The 14,081-nt window shown below is 35.5% G+C and overlaps 1 protein-coding gene across 1 annotated transcript in view; it reads left to right on the top strand.

The window, feature by feature from the left end:
- LOC149074167 (saccharopine dehydrogenase-like oxidoreductase) overlaps positions 1 to 14,081 on the top strand; it is a 95,079-nt gene that overhangs the window by 13,546 nt on the left and 67,452 nt on the right. The window contains exons 4-5 of the mRNA XM_089246640.1: positions 8,785 to 8,865; positions 12,448 to 12,577. Coding sequence (XP_089102766.1) covers positions 8,785 to 8,865; positions 12,448 to 12,577 — 211 coding nt within the window. The remainder of the gene's footprint in view (positions 1 to 8,784; positions 8,866 to 12,447; positions 12,578 to 14,081) is intronic.

The raw sequence follows: 14,081 nt of genomic DNA, 5'->3' as shown, positions 1-14,081 counted from the left end.
AAAGTGTTTTATTTTTTGAATTATAATTACTGAGTATAAAACATCTATATTGATATTTTAAGTTTTCTGATTTGCCCAAAATTTTATTCCTCATACAAAATTCTTGTACAGCATCTCTTAGTCAAGTGGTTACGACGGTGTTTGCCGTCACTGCAATACGTAATGGTGTTGCCTATGACGGCATTTGCCGACACGCAGACTTTTCTGTCTTTTTCACATAGATATGACAAAATAATTTGTCATACATGTGCTGCCATCTCTGTACAGCCATCCTTCTACTTTATTATCTCATCACTAGATGGAGTTGACAATTATATTTCAAGGTGTGAGATTATTATTACTATTATCTTTGTCATGTTTTGCAAAGCTGCATCCCCATCGCTTTTGTTTCAATTTCCAACTCCCTTGTGCAGATGCATCTGTTTTATTACTCATATATCTTTTAGCAAAGGTTCAACTACTATGGTTCCACATAAATCCATCAACAGCATTTCTTTTAGTCACAGGACGTTATGACCACCCCTCCCCATTTTTGGGGTGTCATATTATGTCTCGACACATTCGAGCTATAAAAAAACATGCTATAAAAAAATATTTTAATATTTCAAACTTTCAAGAAAAGGAAAAAAAAGGGAAAAAGTGTGCATCTTCAAAAAAAAGTGGGCACTGCAGGTAACGCTCGGAGAAATTAATTGGACAGTTGATTGGTTAATAGACTAATTAAGTAATTTATTCCCACCTAAAAATTTCTTAACTTAGGTTGTATAAATCCTTAGCTTTAAAGATATTTTCAATCATCAGAGTTTGGTAGGACTTGATACCCAAAGCATTATTTTGCACATTTACAGATACGGCTTCAATTGGAAAATGATTGCATTATAAATGCTGGCAAATATACCACGTCGTTGAGTCAAACATACAGGGAAAGGGTCCCAAGGTTTCGTCCTCAAACAATTATGAAAAAAACTAAGTACATTCATCTCACCTTGAGACACATAAAAACAAAAAAATTAGTGGCAGAATGCAATTATTAAAGCTGCAAACAATTATTATAAAAATTATAACAGTTGGCTGGCTACTCATCACCTATCACGCTCCTTGGCAATACCTATAAAAAATACTTATTTTTACCTTATTTTCCTTTTTTTCGTCCAGCTTCTCTGTTCTAAAAACTAGTTATTTCTCTTTGTCTGTGCTGTACTTGATCATGTGTTGTTTGATGTTTGAATGATGTCATTCTAACACTCTGAGGGGGGGGGGGGGTTATGGGATTTTCAAATTCATTCTTGGCATCTATTGCCATTCAAAATATTAATATTTACTTTTTTTTTTGAGTGACCCATAATAATTCCACCAGTTTTATATATATTTATGTGCAAATTTAAATGAGTAGAATTATTGGGGTATTTTTTCAAAATTTTTTGAAGACTTCACCTTGGGACCCTTCCCTTGTTAGTCATTCTTACTTTAGCACCAAGAATAAGTTTTTTTAAGCATCACTTTTTCTTAAGCATTTTTTCTCTAATAGAGTTGTTAATAAATGGAACAACTTCCCCCCATGGAGTATAGTAAATTCTAACACAATTGACATGTTTAAAAAGAACTACAATAAACATGTTGGGGGGTAAATCGAGAAGCTATCCATACTTAGAATAAGACAACCATAAATATTTTTTATGGGCATTGTATAATATTTTATCATGTGTATATATTGTTTATAATTTTTTAGTTTTCTTTTCAGTTTATATAATTGAATTTTTTTTTAATTATGTTGTTGTATTTTAGAACTATGTGACATCCATATTTGTGTGTTATGGGCATCTTTTTCTTAGCCGCCTCGTTAGGTATTTTGCCTGTTGGGGCCTTGTATTTGTATATATATTCAGCACTGCCAAATTAAAGGACTTCTAGTTCTTATTATTTTGGATCTGTTGATATATCCATACTAATGATGTGTGTGAGTGTAAGTAATTATAACTAGAATATTCAACTGAACAAAGACACATATTTGATAGAGATTTAAACACTTAAAATAGGAGACAACATCTATTGTTCAAACTTCAGCAGTCATGTTTTTTGTACTGTTGCCAAAACTTCAAATCTAAATACTTGACTAATAATCTGTTGCCAGATACCAAAAACAGAAATAAATCAATCGTTTGTCCATTAATATAATATTGTAACATTAGTCATACAATTTAGTATTTTGATTGCTAAATATATTCTAATGTTGTACACAATGAGAGTATTGTTTCAAGATTATCTCTTAGATAATTTAATAACACACAGAAATCAACATTACATATATAGCGTAAAAGAACTTTTTAAACACCTATCTGTTATAAAAACAGTACAGTAGATATATATATATATATGTTTGTATATTTACACATACATAAGCAGCAGAAGAAATTTTGGAAGTTCATGAGTCATCTTGAGAATTAGAGAATATCAAATTATTCCATAGTTTCTCCTCCAGCTTTTATGCTGTGCTCTATTTCAAATTGTATATTTTACAATATATGTGTGTATTGTCAAAATAATTTTTTAGAGAATAGAAAACTATTGAACAATGGTATTAAATATTTCTTCTTTGTATAACAGTCACTTTAAACATTACATGCAGTCAATGTGTTTATTTTCAATGGGAATTTTTATATTGAAAAGCAATATTTGAGGTTTTTGACGTGACAATTTAAGCCATCAAAAACCTGCCAACCCTGTTTCTAAATCTACCAGTACATTAAAAAAGTTCTGGCAATTTCTTTTAGCAAGAAAGAATGTTTACAGATAATGCAGTGTTTCCTTCCAAAGTAGCTACTCAGTTCAACTATGAACTTTTGCCAGTGTTCGTACAAAGATAAAAACCCAACAAAGCAATTATAACACAAGTTTTCGGGTGTGTAAATCTGGGAAGTGTTAGGGGTGGGAAATTAATGCAGGGGCAGCAAGTGCCATCCTTTTTAACATAAAACAGATATCTTTAGAGAACCACTTCCTGAAAGCAGCTTCAGCTGATGTCAGGATGCCAAGTAGGATCTGTCTTTTTTTTATCATGAATCGTTTTTGTAAACTAGAACAGCATCTTCAGGAGTGCGAAATCACTGAGGATTTCCCACCCTTGACTATTGGGAATAAAGAGAAGTCACATGGGGCCACATCAAGACTGTAGGGTGTACTGTCCATCTCAAAGGTTTAGATATGATACACACACACACTTTTCTTAAAATAACAATAAAAATACAGTGAGTAAAATTAGTACGCTTTAATGAATAATACTTGAAGCATTTCTACATTTATAGGGAAAAAAGATTTTCTTCAAAACAACATTTAGAATATTGGAAGTACAATAAATGGTTGTCTCAAAAATTTAGAGAAAATTCAAATTTACATAAATTAGTTTTTTAATATCTAAAAGGCTTTTTGTTTTTCCTAATAACATAACCTCAAACACATTATCATCTATGGATCTAATTAAATTCTGTAGGGTTCCAACATCAAAATTGTACCATGCTTCCTCAATATAGCTCTTCAAGTCATCAGCTGTCAAATATTGTATTTTATTTGCAAACACATTTATCATAAGTATGCCCCGTACATTCCTAATATGATTCAAATCAGGACGGCCAGTCTAAAACCAATACATTTTCATGATTAAAGAGCTTTTTTTGTGGCAGCAGAGCTTTGAATAGACATGCTATAATGTTGAAATGTAAAGTTTGGTCCTCCCAAATATTTTCCAATCAGTAGCAAATTGTTCTCGAAAATCTCTTTTAAGCATCAGAGTTTTGATGACCAATATCAAAAGTTAAGGAAGCCTGATCATTAGAAGCAAATGCTGCCCATACCATTATCCAAGCTCCATCTTACTGTACGCTAAAAACATCTGTCTGGAATGTGCGAGTTCAATTTTTTTTTTTACCACTAAATATGATACCCCAATCTATTTGTCTCCATAAATCATATTTACCATTATATTACATGTATAAACCATTGATTTCGTGCCCATTCCAGTCTCTTTTCTCCACCTCTTTTTGATGCTTCCTTGTGGCAGGCGATTTCCTAACCACTCTCTTATGAATTAAATACAAGCTTCTCTGATCTGTCTATAGACTGTATCTGTTTTAACTTTCACTCCGAAGAGATCTTTCATAATTTCATGCATTTTTGTTTTCAAACGTTTTTGTTCAGCATAAACTTGCATTGTCTTGCCTACCACAACCAGGATTTAGCTTTTGGGACACACATTGTGTCAATACACATCAAACACTTCATTTCAACCTGCTGAAAGCAATAGCAATGCTTTTTACAGCCTTTCTTTTTGCTTCCAAATGATGCACTTGAATGATTTCATTGCATAAAATATGTGGCAACTTCAGTAATTTTTTTTTAAATGAAAACCAATCTGAGAGCTTAACCCTTTTATACTATCCCATCTCTGATGTGCCATATAGATTCAATCTTCAAAATTTGCATAGAATTGGATGTTTTTTAAAATTTTGAGTTAAAAAAATCCAAAACTTATTTTTCTCAGCAGTGACCAAAGTTTAAAATAGGGGTTTGCATTCTGATCACAAGCAAAAAAAAAATAATAATAATGAAATCAAAATTTTAAATGGTATCCATGGTGCAGTTAAAAATCTATAGTGTCTAAACTTTTGAGATGGACTGTATGTGTGATCAATTTAACAGAAGTGTCATCCAAAAAGTTCAGGGTAAGATTGGCTGAATGTGACAAATAATTTTCATGGCAAAGCAAGATTCCTCTTACTTTAGATTTTGTACATTTTTCTCATGGATTTTCCTGAAAACCTCAAACAGGCAAACAGTACAAAACAAAATTTAATGAGTCTATGACAATGAAAAAGGGAAATTTCATCTTTTGTTTTTGTAGTGGATCTGATGGTGTCAGGTGCCTATGGTGCTGCCTATTATTTACAAGAGTCACAAATGCAATCTTCTTTCTCTGTCCCAAAAAAGTCATGGTGGGCCTACAGAGAACAAGACACATTATTTCTAGACCTTTCATCTTACTAAACTTTCCATCTTGAAGAGATATTTTAGTCCACCTCAGATGATACTAATGATATGCCATATTTCACCCAACACATCTTAAAAAAATAGCACCTTATCTAACCGGGGAAAACTGCTAGCAAAAAAATTAACACTGCACCATAGTTCTACCCAAGTTCCACCCAAGTTCCCTAACCATAGAATCATCGGCGATTCTATGGTTAGGGAACTTGGGAACTGAGTGTGTAGGGATTTTCGGGGTTTCGAGCGCTGTTGTCTTCCTGGGGGGAAGATTGGCAACGTTCGAGACGTTTTTCATTGCCGAAAGTTGCCCTTGTGGGTGATTCTGTGGGTGGGAACAAATCAGGTAGGAGCGAATATTAGTGAGTCTCTGTCAGAATACCGGGATTTACTATTATCCGCTAGGGAGGGGGGTTCAGATGTGGCAGTGATTCCAGTGCTGGCAAGGGGTAGTAGGGGATATAGGAGTAGGATCCACCAATTCAATATAGGCCTGAAGGACATTTGCTCCTCACTTGGGGTCACGTTCTTGGAGCTTCCCGCATTTACCGATAGGTGGATTCGTTCGGATGGGATCCATCTAAATAAGAGAGGGGTCTGGGAGGTTTACGATAGTCTTAGGTCAGGTTTTTTACTCCCAGACCACGTAGTCGGGAATGCAGGTTAGTTAATGATAATCACAACAGTACTGACGGGGAATTACACACCTCTGACTTGGATGGCTTCTCGATTGACACTAAACCACCGGGCAAATTAAAATGTGTGGTTGATAAATGCCAGGAGCTTGGGTAATAAGAAAGATTTTTTAGAAACTATGATAGTTGTGGAGGGCTTGGATCTTATAGCCATTACAGAATCTTGGGCAAATGATGGAGATGAATCTTTCTTACACATCTCGGAATACGATACTTTTTTGACAAATAGATCTGATAGGAAAGGGGGTGGAGTGTTGATATACGCAAAATCCTTAATTTAACTGAGATTTAACTTTGATGTTTTGAGAAGAAGGTTAGCGGAAGTTTTCAAAGACCGGTTGGAATCAGTAGGGGTGGTAAGTCAATGGGAAGAATTTAGTACGAAGCTGTCCACTGTTTTGCACGACGTCATACCCTTTGTTCGAAAAAAGCGTGTTCGTACATCACACCCTCTATGGTTCACGGATAGCGTGCGGAAACTTTATCTTGAAAAGAAAAGAGCATTCAGAGAGTATAAAAGTGGACGAGGTGACCTATCATTGTTTACTGATAAAAGAAGACTGTTGAAGAAAGCGATAAGGGATAGTAAAAAGGAAGTTGAATCTAGGTTGGCAGATAACATTGGCTCTGACCCAAAATCATTTTTTCGATACATCAATAATGGATGTAAGGGGACAGTTGACCCCCTCTCGATAGGAGGCTTAAAGGTAGAGAGCAATGTAGGCATGTGTAGTGCTTTAAATGACTTTTTCGCGTCGGTTTTTAATGGAGATAATGATATTCGATATACGGGTGTTGCATGGGGTAATAAAACCCTCAACGATATTCAAGTGGAAGACGTGGAGGTCCTAAATCTTCTAAGAAATGTATGTGCAAGCAAAGCACCAGGACCAGGTGATATCTATCCCAGGGTTCTCAGGGAAGGTGCTAATGAATTGTTGGGGCCAGTCGCACAGATATACAGGAGTAGTGTTGCTGATGGTATCGTCCCGAGAGATTGGAAACTGGCTAACGTTGTTCCGATATTTAAGAAGGGTAGTAGAGAAGTGGTGTCTAATTATCGTCCAGTGAGTTTGACGAGCTCCCTCTCGAAAATTTTGGAAATTATCATCAAAAGGCAGTTTGTGAAGTGGATAGACGAGAATAATGTATTGTCAGATAATCAGCATGGGTTCAGGAAGGGGAAGTCATGTGCAACTAACCTCCTTTGCTTCTATGATTACGTGACTAGGGCTTTGGGTAAGAGCAAAAATGTCGACGTTGTTTACCTTGATTTCCAGAAGGCATTCGATAGGGTCCAACATGGCAAACTCTTGAAGCGTTTACACGAGATTGGAATAGGGGCAACTTGCTGAATTGGATAGAATCGTGGTTAAGAGATAGGTCGCAACGAGTTATGGTGAACGGGGAATTCTCTGGTTGGACAGACGTCACAAGTGGAGTTCCTCAGGGAAGTGTCCTTGGCCCCATACTTTTTTCACTTTTTATCGACAAACTCGATCAAGGTATGGGTGGAATTACTAGCAAATTCGCAGATGATGTGAAGCTAATGGGGGTAATCGGAAATGAAAGCGATAGGGAGTTGCTCCAGACCAACTTAAACAAGATTACAGCATGGGCAAATGAATGGAGCATGACGTTTAGCGTAGATAAGTGCATGGTCGCTCATTTTGGTTCGAACAACCCACGGTTCTCTTACGAGTTGAATGGTGTCACTATCCCGGATGCAACTAGGGTCACCGATTTGGGAATTCTCATTGACGAGCGACTTAAGTTTTCTGAACATTGTTCAGCGGTTGTCAAAAAAGCGAATAGAATGCTTGGTCTCGTTTTCAAAAAGGTCTCTTCGCGTTCTCCTAAAGTCATTCTTCCGCTTTTTCGAGGCTTAGTTCGTCCTGGACTGGAGTATGCTGTAAGGTTTTGGAGACCATACCTACAGAGGGACATAGACTTGGTTGAAGGGGTGCAGAGAAGAGCTACGCATGTCCTTATTGGCACACAGGGCTTGAGTTATGAAGAGAGACTTCATTCTTTGAATATGTTTACATTGGATGAACGCAGGTGTCGAGGAGATATGATCGAAGTGTTCAAAATTTTGAATGGGATGGATAGGATGGACCATGAACTTTTAGTACACCGCCAATCGACTGCTTTTACAAGCGGACACCAGTATCGATTGGTGAGGGACAATGCAAGGTTATGGTGTTGCAGGGAATTTTTCTCTAATAGGGTTGTTAATAAATGGAATAGCTTACCTCCGGAGGTAGTAGATTGTAACACAATTGACACGTTCAAAAAGAAATACGATAAACATGTTGGGGTAAATCGAGAAGCTATCCATTCTTAGAATAAGACAGCCATAAGTATTCTTTATGGGCATTGTATAATATTTTATCATGTGCATATATTGTTTGTAATTTGTGTTAATTGCATTTTTAATTGGGTTGCTGTATTTTTGAAGTGTACGACATCCATATTTTTATGGGCATCTTTTTATCAGCCACCTCGTTGGGCATTTTGCCTGTTGTGGCGTTGTATTTGTATAAAATACAATACTTGTGATGTACATTGAGCTTAGTTTCAAATTATTGGGCACATCTCCAATAACTAATGAACACTTTTAAAAACTTGTCTGAGTAAATGCATCTACTTTGGGGGCATTTTAAAATAGTTTATCACTGTTCCATTTAACGGCCATACCTGAAAGTGGAGAAAACACAGTATTTCATAATACCAGACTATTTTATTATCCCTGCATTTCTTATATTTGACATACATATTTTTTATGAATTTTTTTCAGCCACCTCATTCAACGTTTTGTCTGTTGTGGCATTTGCATTTGTGTACAGTAGAACCTCCATAATGGGCACTCCCCATTAGTGAACACTGTTTTAGTCTGAAACGACCTCATTATATCTTGTCATATTTTCCCCCCTTTCGAGGACAAAAACTTTTGGTCCCATTGTGTCTGTTATTGATAGGTTCCACTGTAATTTTGTTTACATTTTTTTGGATGATTATATTCAATATTCATTGCATCATACTCCTTTTTCAGTTTAATTTTTATGGTGAAAAAGTTGTTGCTGCAGCCATTGATTGTGGTACTCATCATGTGGATGTCAGTGGTGAACCTCTAGTAAGTTGAATTCAGTTTATGATTGTTTGTGTGCTTCAATACAAAATTTCAATACAGTGAAACCTCTTTTATGGATATTGGCGGGACAAAAAAATCCATCTGTAAAAGAGGGGTGACTGTTAATCATTGGTTTGAAATGCATACTTTTATTATGCAAAAGGAAATTATTATTTGGTCTTATAAGAAGAGTGCCTGTTAAGAGGGGTTTTAGCATTTCATTTTTTTTAGCTAATCTAATTCTTTCAACTTCATTTATGATGGAGATGATGACTTTATTTAGAAAAAAAATCCTATTTCTTGGAAAAGTTTGATAATTTTGGGAGAGTAATACATGAGGAAGACTGAATTGTTCACAATGTATGTTGTAAAAAATCGACCTGTATATCACAAAAATACAGGTCATAGAGGCATAAAAAGCAAAATTTAAGTGTTACAGATATGTAGAATCTTTCTTTCACAAATGTTATTGGTTGATCTCATTTTTAGGAGACTTTTGAAACCACTATAAAACAATACTTTTTTATATTTTGCTCAAAATCATTTTGAATTTTATTTTATTTGAAATTACACTTGTTTTCCTTCTTCTGAAGGCATCTGATAACATCGTGAATGAACGCCAGAACTTTGCCACTAGACTTATCCTATTGAAAAGATTCTTCCAGCCCAGCTTCGTGGCAGAATCAGGAACACTTGTTTTTGAATAAAAAAACTCAATTTTTACAACATACAGAATTGCCAACTGCTACAGATTGTTCGTAGTTTCTATGGACGGCCGCAGTGAACAGACACTCAATACCACAGAAATTGGTTTAAAAAATTGGATCCGAGTGTTTTACTATAATTTATTATTATTTTCATAAAATTGCATTGATCTTTACCATAACGATGAGCATGTGAGAAAGTTTGAGAGAAGACAAACTTGGAGCCAATCTGTTTTGCCTGTGAGCGGAAGGCAATCTGTAAAGCTACGTCTAAACTCGTCACTCAACTCTATGTTCAACCATGCAAAAACCTGTTTTTTGTCAAAACTGCTACACGCTGTGGACTAAAAACAGGTTTTTGAATGGTTCAGCGTGGCGAGTCTGGACCTGGCTTCATTTGCATAGTGCATGGTCAAACTCATGGAACTTGTGTCAGAAAGAATGTTTCGTTGTAGGTACTTTAAGAGGGATACAAAGAAAACGGGGATGGGGCGTGGGTGTAGGGTTGCTAGACGTCTATATATGGCTCACAAGGGCATATGGAGGTTGGAATTATTAAGAAATAGGAAACTACAGTGTTTGTTGGACAGATTCATTGCTTGCACACTGCTACAGCTTTATTTAGGTGGTTTTTATCTTCAGAGTTTTGTACAGATAAACACATTTTACACATCTATCTAATCTCATTTGAAGTGAGAGAGGGACTTCTTACTTCTCTCTCCCTCAGATGAGATACCGTCCATAAGTTCTTGCTGGTGCATGCAAGAAAGATCCATCACTTCATCTACTGTCAACTCCTACATTTTTCACTGCTAGTTCTTGAATTCCATCCTCATGCACCTCCAGTCCCTGATGTTCCCCAAACACACTATCTCTTCGACAAGTAGTGGCTCCTGTTCATGAGCTAGCCTCTCAAAGTCACGTTCAATAATATAATCAGTCCACATTTTTCTCAAAGCAGAATTTAAAAAAATGTTCAAGTGCACATACGCATGGCTACAATGCCACATCTAGTTTCGTGTCATAAATATTCACACTCACGCTGTAATTTTCCAAGTGAAGCATGCTTACTGGAGAATTTAAGGGAGAATATTACCCACAATTCCATAACACGTGTGTGGGCGAAAGCAAAAAATCGTCAGCTCAGTTGTGATAATGTGAAAATAAATAAACAAAGCTCAAATTTTTGCTCTTAATGAGAATCATCGTTCATTAACCAAGTCAAAATTTGATCAAAATTCTTGCTCGTTAACCAAACCGCTCGCTAATCAAAGTTCCACTGTACATTATAACACATTGTAAGCAGGGGACTGAGTCAGTCCAACCTTGTCTGACTGGAATTTAAAACTTGTTCTTCAAATGCAGAAAGTTGCTGAGTATGGAATCCTTTGTCACATTTTTAACATAGGGTGAAGGAAATGGCGTTGAATTAAGATCTTTTCCCTCTTCTTTCCTTTGTCTGCTGATGGGAGCGAGAGAAAAGAATGTCAATAGGATTGCAATATATTGCATCAGTGATGTGCCTACAGCCAGGTTCACAGTGGGTTTGAATAATTAAAAAAAAAAAAAAAAACAGAATATATAGTGAATTTTACCTGCAACATGGACCATAGTCATAAACTCAGGTCCATGGCCTGAGTATCCCCCACCCCATAACACTCTTCCAATATATATATTTGCTACCTATTTTGACTGTAAATAGCTATGATAGAAATATTAAGTTTGAGATTTTCCAATAAGTTTGTGCCTATGTCCAGGATCAATTTTGATGTGGTGGGGGGGGGGGGGGCAAAGCAGAAATCAAAAAACCCCTGCAATTAGGGTCAAAGATGTTTGTCAGTAAATATAGCCCATATTGTTTAAATTCTAAGGCTCCAAAATCATCAAGCCCGAGGCAAATGGTATATTTTCCCAGGAGTAAATGGGCCCTGCCCTCATCATAATAAAATGAGAAACGATTTTGGCTCCCCCAGAATTTTCTGTAACGAGCTGCCACTGATATAACAGTTACATAATGGTTGCTGTAAATGACTCAGTTTATTACATTTATGTAGGCAACAGCATATATAACTTGCTTTCCTCTTGCTTTGACATCAAAAACCAAAAATACTTCGGAAAAACCCAGTGGGTTGGGTTTTGCCTATCCTGTTTGAGAATTCAAATCTAAATACGTATTTTCTGGATGTATTTCAATCTCATTTGTGTGAAGTTGATTTTTATCACGTTGGTTTTGGCAAAAAAAAAAAATTCTGGGGGGGGGGGCACGCTTCCAGTAATTTCAATTTCCACCACATCCCACAGTGGTGCAATACACCATTTTTGCATTTTGGGGGAACTGCCCTGTTATCTCTGAATTTCCCAGAATGGTATAAAAGAGGATCTAATTGTATTGATTTGCCTACCCTCCTACAGCATAGTAATCCATCAAAGAACTAATGTGAAATACAATATTTTCCATTCAAGTTTATTCGGCAGTTCCATGCATACACTAGAACTTGAGTGGTAAATTGCTAAGCACCACTGTGCTGATTTCAATCAGGAAAAAACTTAGTGGATAAATAGTGGATATTTCAGCTATGAAGTTATATAATGTGCTACCTATTTTGACTTGCATTAGTCCAGCAGTTGAAAAACACTGCTTTAAAAAAATTTTATTTTTTATTTTTGTGTTCTTATCAGATTTTTGTGTTCTTATTTATAATCAGGATATTGTATATGGATTGTTTTTGTATTTATAATGTTAAAAGTTTTAATGAAAATAAATTTTTTTTTCTGTTTTATTAATAGCCTTTTTTTAATGTTTTTGTTTGTTTGCTACTTTACATTTCTATCTGTTGATTTTCATCAACTTTTTTAATAATCACTTTTCAATTTATTATAGTTTCTGGAAAGTATGCAGCTGAAATACTTCAAATCAGCACAAGAGAAACACGTTTATATAGTTGGCAGCTGTGGATTTGATAGTGTGCCTAGTGATCTTGGAGTTGAGTACCTAAAAAGTCATTTCCAAGGTGAAAATGTTTTTTTCCCCTGATTTTTATTCTTTAAGAAAACAATATTATACAAAAAATGGGGGGGGGGGGGAGTTGCCAAGAAGCCCACTTGGCTCATACTGGCAATCGCAACAGTGTAGAGTACGGTAAGCTCTCACTAATCCGGCACATATCGGACCAGGCTGTGCTAAATTATCGAAATCACTGGATTGTCAATTGAAAAAGCCCATTTAAAGAATATAAACTTTTGCGCACAGACATACAGTGGCATGTTTTCCTCTTTTATACTCTAAGAAAATGTGCCTAAAAAAACGCCAGATTATTTTATGGGCCCTATTATTGAGAATCTACTATATATATATTGACAGAAAATTCAGCACAATTATATATAACAAATAATAATGATTATATAATAAATAAAAGGAGAGGGGAAAACACAGAATACTGTATATAAAGTTGATGCGATGGCAATTGCGGTGGGAACAATATTAGTGGGTTATATTTTTTATTAATATGAATTTTTTGCTAGGATGAAAAAAAAGAAAGTGTAAAGAAATTAAAGAAGACTTTGTCATGAAGGTGACTAGAATTGACTTGACAATTAGGATAATATTTTTCAATAAAAAGTGAACTATCTAAACTTTTGAGATTTTGTAACAATACGAATTATACTTACAAATAATTTTTTTTTCATTACTGAAACAGGAAAGAAAATTTCAATCTAAAGGAAATATTTTAACTTTTATTTACCTGTGTAACTTTACCTTTGAAAAGATTTTTTTTTAAGAATGTTATTTTTCAAAGCGATATTTCATATCCATCCTTGCCTCCCTCTGGTAGAGTTGCATGTCGGAACAAATGGTACAAATCTGCAAATATGGGCTATACAACTGCATGGATTATATACACAGAATTTCTTGATTTTAATGAGTGTTTTACTCTCCTGTGTGTGTGGATTGCATACCAGAAATTACAGTACTTTCATGGCTACCTCTATTTAAAGCTATCGTACCCATGTCTCACATTTGCTTTATTCAGACTAGATTACATATGTACTTCTGTGAAAAATTTTATAGGAATGGTTTACTTGTCAAAATCATCAAAAAAGTTTCTAAAATCATTGGGAAAAATCATGAATCTGTAAAAACTCTAGCCAAAATATCTGCTGTTTTTCCATGTAGCCACTGTAAAGTTGTGTGGCTATCATCAGAGTTGTTGATTGTAATAGGCTCTCATTCTGGAAGTCCAGGTTTGACACCTGAGACTGTGCAATGGTGGTTGGCTGAATGTGAGTTTCTGTGATTTTTCTTCCTTGTGAATTGGTTACCCCTTTCAAAAAGGTGTTGCTGCAGTGGTCAGTGGGCCCACACATAAATATATACATTCAATTACTTATCCACTCAACAGTGATTTAAAGAAAATAATAATGGGAAAATAAAATTGGATACTAAATTGGAGTCTGATGACAGCCCAAAATTTTTGGAAATTATGTCAGAGAGTCAACTAACATAGAAAAGGGTCA

The sequence above is a fragment of the Pholcus phalangioides genome, unplaced genomic scaffold (assembly GCF_987345545.1).
Source record: "Pholcus phalangioides strain wild (caught in Gottingen) unplaced genomic scaffold, Ppha-v1.0 ptg000017l_1, whole genome shotgun sequence".
Classification (NCBI taxonomy): Eukaryota; Metazoa; Arthropoda; class Arachnida; order Araneae; family Pholcidae; genus Pholcus; species Pholcus phalangioides.
Note: the sequence above shows the minus strand (reverse complement) of the source record. Positions and strands in the feature narration are given on the sequence as shown.